General features: G+C 44.5%; 1 protein-coding gene across 2 annotated transcripts; it reads right to left on the bottom strand.

The window, feature by feature from the left end:
- Nucleotides 1–284: 284 nt before the first annotated feature.
- Nucleotides 285–7,746, bottom strand: LOC119791326. Of its 2 annotated transcripts, XR_005281841.1 has the most exons (3): nt 7,563–7,746; nt 7,006–7,199; nt 292–411 (listed from the first exon to the last, which is right to left on the bottom strand). XR_005281841.1 is itself a non-coding variant. In XM_038297369.1 (2 exons), exon 1 carries the CDS (start codon nt 6,783–6,785, stop codon nt 1,065–1,067), a length of 5,721 nt encoding a protein of 1,906 aa, XP_038153297.1. In that variant the 5' UTR covers nt 6,786–6,991; the 3' UTR covers nt 285–411; nt 775–1,064. The 2 variants fall into 2 exon arrangements, 1 of the variants encoding a protein (XP_038153297.1); XM_038297369.1 differs by lacking the exons at nt 7,006–7,199; nt 7,563–7,746 and adding an exon at nt 775–6,991 and having other exon boundaries at nt 285–411.
- Between the last annotated feature and the right edge of the window lie 1,237 nt (nt 7,747–8,983).

Raw genomic sequence — 8,983 nt, 5'->3', positions numbered from 1 at the left:
TCCTTTGGTTTTCCTGAGCCGGCACCACAGATCCAGGAGAGAAGAGCATGTAGTGGAACCGAAAGATCCAGGAGGGTAATCCAAGCTGTGGTCAGGAGACAGGTCCAAGGTCCACAGCAGGCAGAATCCAGGTAACAGTCAAGAAAGCACAGAACAAGCAAACAGAGAAAGGGGGTTGATCGAAAACTCCGAAGAAAACAGATCAGGAACCGGCAGAACTAACACAGGGAATGCTAGAGTTAGTCTCACTCAGAAGCTTAAATAACCTGGCACCAAAGGTAGGGGTTCTGTCCTGTCCTCTTCACACGCCTTGCATGAATTGACAGGTAGATAAACTCCATCCCCAATCACCACACGGACAAAGAGGCTCTAGTTCACTTCTTTAGTGCAGTAACTGGCAGTAGGGTAAAACTGACAACAAAGAAAAACATACAGTTACAAACTGTCAATATTAACATTGTGAGTGAGGTTAAACTTATCACAAATTATACAAAATAATACACAAAGTATCCAATTGAGACCCAGATGTACAACAAATGAGAAAACTGTATTTAAATTAACTCCAAACTGTATCTTTAAACATAGAAACAGGCTACTGGTAAGTATATTGCTAAATACAACATATCTCCATGCAAATTCACTCAATTCCAGAGCTAGCTAGAACATGTGCTCAATGAATTTTCTATCTGTGCATTTATCTACTCAATGTCTCTGCTTAGCAACAATTCACATATATATTGATAAATTATAAACTTAAGTATTGCTTTAACATACCGACGGTGCTTTCAAAGACTTGAACGGCTGGATGATGTCCGATAAAACAAAGGCATGAACTTGCCCTCTGCTCTGACATGGAAGACTGGCTAGACACTCACTGATGACATCATCAACTAGAGACTCAGACTACCTGAATTAAACCACTGGTATACAAACTGAACAGCAGGGGGTGCTATTGTGAAAATGAAAGTAACTGGTTGATAAGGCAGCACACTCCCCGCCTGGTATCCCAAGATACCACAATGTATAACTAAAGAGTGGCGCCAGAATGATGAGAGCACCTGTTCCTAGGCCTCAGGAGAGAACAGCAAGACCACCTCCGTCACGGGCCGAAGAAACAGCTTCATTCCATCCCGTCCATTGATTTTCACCTCCACCTTACGGACCCTCCCATCCTTGCTGGGGAAAACCTGAGTTATTACCCCCAAAGGCCAGTCATTCCTGTTGGACTGACAATCCCTCATGAGCACTACGGATCCTGGTGTGATGTTCGGCCTACTAGATGCCCATTTCCTTCGTGACTGCAGGGTAGACAGGTACTGTTTCCGCCATCTGTCCCAGAATGTATTGGCAAGGCTTTGCACTTGCCGCCACTGTCGCCTGTACATATCCTTGTCATCAAACTTGCCTGGAGGAATAGGATGAGGGTTACTTTTCTGTGTAAGCAATGTGGCAGGTGTGAGGATGAATGGATCTTGTGCATCCATTGACACTGGTACTAGCGGTCTATTATTCACAATAGCCATCACCTCAGCCATAAAGGTGGTGAGAACCTCGTGAGTAAGTCTAGAAGGCCTTGACTGGAGAAGCATGGAGTCGAGGATTCTGCGGGTAATGCCGATCATTCTCTCCCATGCCCCTCCCATGTGGGAGGAATGAGGTGGATTAAATGTCCATGTACAACCCTTTTCTGAAAGGTACCTCCTCACCACATTATTGTCAATATTGGAGGAGATTCCTAGATCCTTGCAAGCTCCAATGAAATTCGTTCCTCGATCAGAACGGATTTGCTTGACTGGCCCACGGACAGCCAGAAACCTTCTCAGGGCGTTTATAAAACTTGAGCTATCCATGGACTCTATGACCTCAAGATGGATTGCTCTGGTGCTTAAGCAGGTGAAAAGGACCGCCCATCTTTTATCGTCCGCATAGCCACCTCTAGTACGCCGTGCTGAGATGGTCCAGGGTCCAAATGCATCAATGCCAACGTTCGTAAAAGGTGGTTCCATGCTGAGTCTATCAGGCGGTAAATCTGCCATTTTCTGAACTGCACAGGTCCCACGAAGCTTGCGACATGTGATGCACTTAAAGATTAAACTGCTGACACACCTTTTTGCACCCACAATCCAATAGCCAGCTGAGCGGACCGCGCCTTCAGTAAATTGGCGTCCCTGGTGTTGTGTTTCCACGTGGTGATGTTTCACAAGGAGAGATGCAACATGATGCATCCCAGGAATGATCAGGGGCCTTTTCTCTTCATATCCCAACTGTGATGCCTGGATGCGTCCTCCGACTCTTAACAGGCCATCCTCATCAATGAATGGGTCCAGCATCCTCAAAGGACTGTTCTTGGGAATTTCTCTTTGGGTCCTGATACATTCCATTTCCTCCGCATAAGTTTCCTGCTGCACAGATCGAATGATGGCGTTCCTGCTCTGAATGAGTTCCTCCACTGTGTATGGTCTTCCACAGTGATGCCATCCCTTACAGCTCCATGTAGAATCATCTGAGGTCTTCTTGAAGAGGCATACAATATGTCTAAGACAAGATAGTGCACGACTAAGTGCTCCCCATGTCGAAAAACGCTCAAAGCGTTGAGATCCAAGTTGACCGTCATGGGTGGTGGAAGCCAGCACTGTCACTTGTGTGCGAATGTCTTTATCTTGTTCTGGGTCCACTAGTTCAAAGACATCTGTCCTGGTGGTAGTTTTCTCTGGTTGAGAAATGAACATGGGTCCTGTGAGCCAGGTGGTGTCTTTCAGGCGGGCTGCTGGGACAGACCTTGTGGCATGGTCTGCAGGGTTACGTTCTGTGGACACATAATGCCATTGTTGGGGCTGTGTGCTCCTCCTGATCCTCTGGATTCGATTGGTGACATAAACGTAGAATCTGCGCTTGTCATTATAAATGTAGCCCAGAACTACCTTGCTGTCCGTATAGAAAGTGACAGCATCACACTTTATGTCGATCTCAGCTGCAATGATCTCTGCCATCTCCACAGCCATCACTGCTGCGCACAACTCTAGCCGAGGTATAGTCTGTTCTGGACGTGGGGCCAACCTTGCCTTACCTAATACAAAGCCTATGTGGCAGTTTCCTTCTGCATCCGTGATTCTTAGATAGGCAACTGCAGCTATTGCCTTGTCTGAAGCATCCGCAAAGACACAGAGTTCTTTGCGCTGCGCATCTGATGGAGACACTCTTGTATATGGCCTTGGAATCTTCAGGTTCTGAAGCTCCTTCAGTGATTCTCTCCACTTATCCCAGAGCTCTTTCTTGTCTGAAGGTAATGGAGCATCCCAGTCACTTGTCTCCATTGAGAGTTCTCTTAGCAAAGCCTTGCCTTGTATAGTGACAGGTGCCACGAATCCTAGCGGGTCGTACAAGCTGTTCACTGTTGACAAAACACCCCGACGAGTAAAAGGCTTCTTTTCCTCTTCCACCTTGAACAGGAAAGTGTCTGTCTTCAAGTCCCAGCAGAGTCCAAGACTGCGTTGTATCGGTAGAGAGTCGACTCCAAGATCCAGATCCTTAAGGTCACTGGCATGATCCTCCACGGGAAATGCCTCCATTACCTCCCTGCTGTTTGAGGCTATTTTATGTAACCTCAGGTTGGAGCAAGCCAGCATGCTCTGTGTTCTCTTAAGCAAGTCAATTGCAGCCCCTGTTGTGGGTAAGGACTTCAGCCCATCGTCAACATAAAAATCTCTTTCAACAAAGTGCCTTGCATCCTTGCCAAACTCTCTCTCCCCCTCTTCAGCAGCTCGTCTGAGACAATGAATGGCAACAGCCGGTGACGGACTATTACCGAAGACATGCACTTTCATGCGATACTCTGTGATGTCATTTTCCAAGATATTGTCTCTATACCAGAGAAATCGCAAGAAATTTCTGTCATCAGGCCTGACGACAAAACAATGAAACATTTGTTGTATGTCCCCTGTGATAGCAATGGAATCCTTCCGAAAGCGGATTAGTACACCAAGAAGACTGTTGTTGAGGTCCGGGCCAGTCAGGAGAACCTGATTCAGTGAGACTCCTTTGTGTTGAGCACTTGAATCAAAGACCACCCGAATCTGGCCTGGTTTCTTTGGATGATAGACTCCAAAGCTAGGAAGGAACCAGCATTCCTCATCCTTTTCCAGTGGAGGAGCCTCTTCAGCATGGCCATTTTGGAATATCTTTTCCATGAATGACATGAAATGATCCTTCATCTCAGGCTTCTTGTTAAAGGAGCGGCGGAGTGAGGATAAACGATCTACTGCTTGTGATCTGTTGTTAGGAAGGCGAGGACGTGGCTGTCTGAAGGGCAAAGGAGCTACCCAGCTATTGTCCTCGTCTTTATAGACTCCTTGTTCCATGGACTTCAGGAAGAGCAAATCCTCTACTGATGGGCCGATCTTGTCATCCTCTCTTGTCTGTTGAAAGACATCGTAGCCTAGGTCCCCTCCACAGCCCTCAGATGTGGGACCCTCCACATAGACAGGTGTAGCCTTGCTGCCATACCACTTTTCCTTCACGACATAGCGGTTAGGGCATGGTCCAAACACAGAGTGACGACCATTTTCCAGAGTGTTGGTGTAGTAGGTGCTTACGGTGGTTGGCTTGTGGACATTTCCCAGACATATGTTGCCAACGATTACCCATCCCAAGTCTAGTTTTTGAGCATAAGGTGAGTTATGTGGCCCATTTATCTGTCTTCTTACTTTGTGGATCCTTATTATGTCTCTGCCAAGTAAAACCATAATAGGAGCCTGAGGGTCGAGTTCTGGAATCTTTTCTACTAGAGGTTTTAGATGTGCATGATGCAGTGCTGCTTCCGGGGTAGGTATTTCAGAGCGATTATTTGGAATCGCATTACACTCGATCAGTGTTGGTAGAGTGAGAACAACATGCCCATCCATGGATTCGACCTGAAAGCCATGTGCTCTTCTTCCTGCTGTCTCAACCACACCAGCACATGTTTTAAGAGAGTAAGGAGAGTTGTGGCCTTTGATGTTGAAAAGGTCAAAGAACTCAGACTTCACTAATGAGCGATTGCTCTGATCATCCAGTATTGCATATAACCGAATAGCCTTTTCCCGGTGGCCAGCTGGGTAGATTTTCACTAGGCAAATCTTAGCACATGATTTTTCAGTGAGATCTCCTCCACAGACCTGTGTACAGCTTGAGGAAACCGTAGCTTCTTCACCATTGTTCTCTTCCTCCCCGCCATGCTGGCGTGCAGGGGTTTGGGCCTCTGAGGACCAAGGGGCAGGTCCAGGGTGCAGGACTGAGGTGTGACTCTCACTTCCACATTCAGCGCACTTAATGCTACTGTCACAGTTCTTAGCCAAATGCGTTGATGATGCACAGCATTTGTAACAAATGCCATGTTGCTTTAAAAAGGCTTTCCTATTCTCGATAGACTTCTCCCTAAATCCTCGGCATTTTTGGAGAGGGTGCGGTTTGTTGTGTAAAGGGCATTGCTTAGTATAATCCCCTTTACTCTTATGTGTTACGTCAGCTGAATTGGAGGTGTAAGGAGACACCTCACTCTTGTGAACTGAGATTGGAGGTCTCTGGCTGCCAAATTTAGGAGCTGACTTTCCCATCACTGGAAGTTCTGTTCTGCCTGGAATGAGGGAGAAGCTAGGATCATTTCTCATTTTGGCTTGCTGGCAAACAAAATCCACAAAATAGCCAAATGGTGGGAAAGGGGCATTGTACACTTCTTTAAACCTAGAGCCGTGAGAGAGCCATTTCTCTTGCATATTGTACGGCAGCTTCTGCACAATGGGGTTGATACCACGGGCTGTATCTAAGTAGGTGAGTCCCGGCAGGTCTCCATCAAGTTTAGCGGCTTCAAGCTCCATTAAGAGGTCGCCTAGCTCTCTTAACTTCCTGTGGTCCTTGTTAGAGAGCTTAGGGAAACTATCCAATCTATTGAACAGTGAATTCTCAATGACCTCTGGTGACCCATAACTCTCATCAAGTCTATCCCAAGCCATTTTAAGCCCTTTTTGTGGATTATGGATATGCACAGCCCTTATTCTTCGGACCTGAGCAGCTGACTCAGTACCAAGCCACTTCAATAGGAGGTCCATCTCTTCACTGCATGTGAGGTTTAAACCCTTTGTAGCATTCCAGAACGATGCCTTCCAAGCCCTGTAACTCTCAGGCTGATCACTGAACTGCAAGAGACCTGAAGACACCAGTTCACGTCTAGCAAAAAACCTAACCAAGTCTGACATGCTCTGACTGTCAGCAGTATTAGCCTGTGTAATATCTACATTCTGGTGGGTATGAGGACGACTCTTCTCATTAAATACCACTGCGTGATCTCTGCAATCCGTATTTCTTTCTGAATTACACACTTCCTGTGTTGCTCTACCTGATAGGTGCGACACGTGAGCATCAGTATGCTCAATTTGGATTTCAGAAAATGAAATATGCTCCTTAGGTTGATAGTTAAGACTAGATTTGCTATTATGAATTTGGCACTGAACAGTAGCTCTGGGAGGATGCTGTGTGACATTGCGTGGTTGACTAAGACCCTCATTTATTGACTGATAGGAAGTGTACTTTGCCATATCCTCCACGTACTGTTTTACACGCTCAGCTGAATCTTGAGTTTGCAGAGCAATTTCGGAGCTCAGGTCCTCCCTTTCTTCTTCTATGGCTGCTTCTAATGCTTCAGCTTTAGCTTCTGCTGCTGCAGCCCTTTTTTCTAGTTGAAGAGTGTCAAGTGAAACCTCCAAGCGTGTCTTCTCTACCTTTACAGATGCCTCTAATCGTGCTTGTTCCATTTTGATTTTGCTTTCCTTTTCTGCAAATGCTACTTCTGCTTTAGCAGCTTGGGCTTCAGCACGTGCTAAGGCTGCAGCGGTGCCGGTGGAGCTATGTGATCGTTTGGACGACGATGAACATGAAGAGTGTGACCTTGTCGTAATGATCTGGACCCTGATGATTTCCTGTCAGACATCTTGGGCAGTATTGTCTTTTTATTCGGTGTGTCGTGGAACTCACTGTTAGATTACTGTGTCCTTGCGTGCCGACCTGTTCATCACAGTTCAGTCCGCCAGAAAACGTTGTTTTACTGTCCTGTCCTCTTCACATGCCTTGCATGAATTGACAGGTAGATAAACTCCATCCCCAATCACCACACGGACAAAGAGGCTCTAGTTCACTTCTTTAGTGCAGTAACTGGCAGTAGGGTAAAACTGACAACAAAGAAAAACATACAGTTACAAACTGTCAATATTAACATTGTGAGTGAGGTTAAACTTATCACAAATTATACAAAATAATACACAAAGTATCCAATTGAGACCCAGATGTACAACAAATGAGAAAACTGTATTTAAATTAACTCCAAACTGTATCTTTAAACATAGAAACAGGCTACTGGTAAGTATATTGCTAAATACAACATATCTCCATGCAAATTCACTCAATTCCAGAGCTAGCTAGAACATGTGCTCAATGAATTTTCTATCTGTGCATTTATCTACTCAATGTCTCTGCTTAGCAACAATTCACATATATATTGATAAATTATAAACTTAAGTATTGCTTTAACATACCGACGGTGCTTTCAAAGACTTGAACGGCTGGATGATGTCCGATAAAACAAAGGCATGAACTTGCCCTCTGCTCTGACATGGAAGACTGGCTAGACACTCACTGATGACATCATCAACTAGAGACTCAGACTACCTGAATTAAACCACTGGTATACAAACTGAACAGCAGGGGGTGCTATTGTGAAAATGAAAGTAACTGGTTGATAAGGCAGCACAGGTTCAGAGGCTTAAATAGCAGCAGAAACAGATGGATGTGATAAGAACTAATGAGCAAAGGGCAGAGCAAAGCAGAGGAGAGCAGCAAGGCAAAATCCCAGCCTAAAGGTGACAAGCTCATTACAGTAGGGGCTACAATTTTCAGACAAAGATTCAAAATTGTAGTTCTTTGTAAGTAATCCACAACACGTGGGACACAATCGTGACAAACAAAATGTGTTGGATATTTTAAACTGGAGATAAGCTAAGGCAACAATGGGACACAGTTAAATCTGGAGGAGAATACATACCCTGGGAATTGAAATATCCAAAATAAAAGAGATATGGTGTGTGCACCATACCCATACCAAGATCGAGGCAAAAAGATCAGAGACGTAGTTCAGGATCAAGTCTTAAAACCTCAATCCCTGTTGAAAACTACGCAGTAACATATGACTCATCACCCTTTTTTCTATAATTGCATATGTTATTGTTAGGGAATGTATCAAAAGGCTATTTTGGGTCAAAATTACTTACGTATTGAAAAAAGTGGGACAGTACCATTATGATTTGTTTTAGTGTGTAAAGCTTATTAGAAGTTTTGCTCTGAAACAAGATAGACGCTTGACTGTTATGACTGGAGTTTGAACGGTGATTGCAATTTGAAGGCACTTCTACATACCAGTGCGGGGTCTATCTCAAATGAGTAGTTCAAGTGAACAAAACATTTGTGCATAAAAAGTGAATCAAATCAATATCACTTGCTGATGTGTTACTTTCTAGTTAGGTAAAATCAGTGCAAGCCAGTCAGGAGGAAACCTTCAGCACTTTGTGTCACACAACAACATTTGTTATTACAAGCAAATGGGTAAAGTAAACCTGAAATACCAAGCTAACAGCTTAGGTTACAGCTAATGGCTAAAGCTAGCTTCATTAAGCTGCCCGATGCATGCAGCTTGAAAAGTTTGTCTGATCTTATTACCAGTTGTAACTGTTAGGGAATAAAAGGTTGTTTACGTTCTTTGAATAACAGACTAATGTTACTAAAACCATGATAATTGCCTATTGTCAATATAGAGAAGCAGAACATGATGCAAAGAACCTGTAAATAACTCACAAAATGCAAATGACACCATGCTTACTGCCAATTCTGAGTGTTATACATAAACTGCCATATCCATCACTACTACATACAGTAGGCTATACAAGATTCCATGATGTTTTAC

The sequence above is a fragment of the Cyprinodon tularosa genome, unplaced genomic scaffold, assembly GCF_016077235.1.
Source record: "Cyprinodon tularosa strain WSP-4 unplaced genomic scaffold, ASM1607723v1 ctg387, whole genome shotgun sequence".
Lineage (NCBI taxonomy): Eukaryota > Metazoa > Chordata > Actinopteri > Cyprinodontiformes > Cyprinodontidae > Cyprinodon > Cyprinodon tularosa.
The sequence above is the reverse complement of the archived record's forward strand: the minus strand, read 5'-3'. Positions and strand labels throughout refer to the sequence as shown.

What these genes read in the sequence shown, in the direction of transcription:
- LOC119791326 (XM_038297369.1), bottom strand. Translation starts at nt 6,785, where the DNA reads ATGGAACAAGCACGATTAGAGGCATCTGTAAAGGTAGAGAAGACACGC.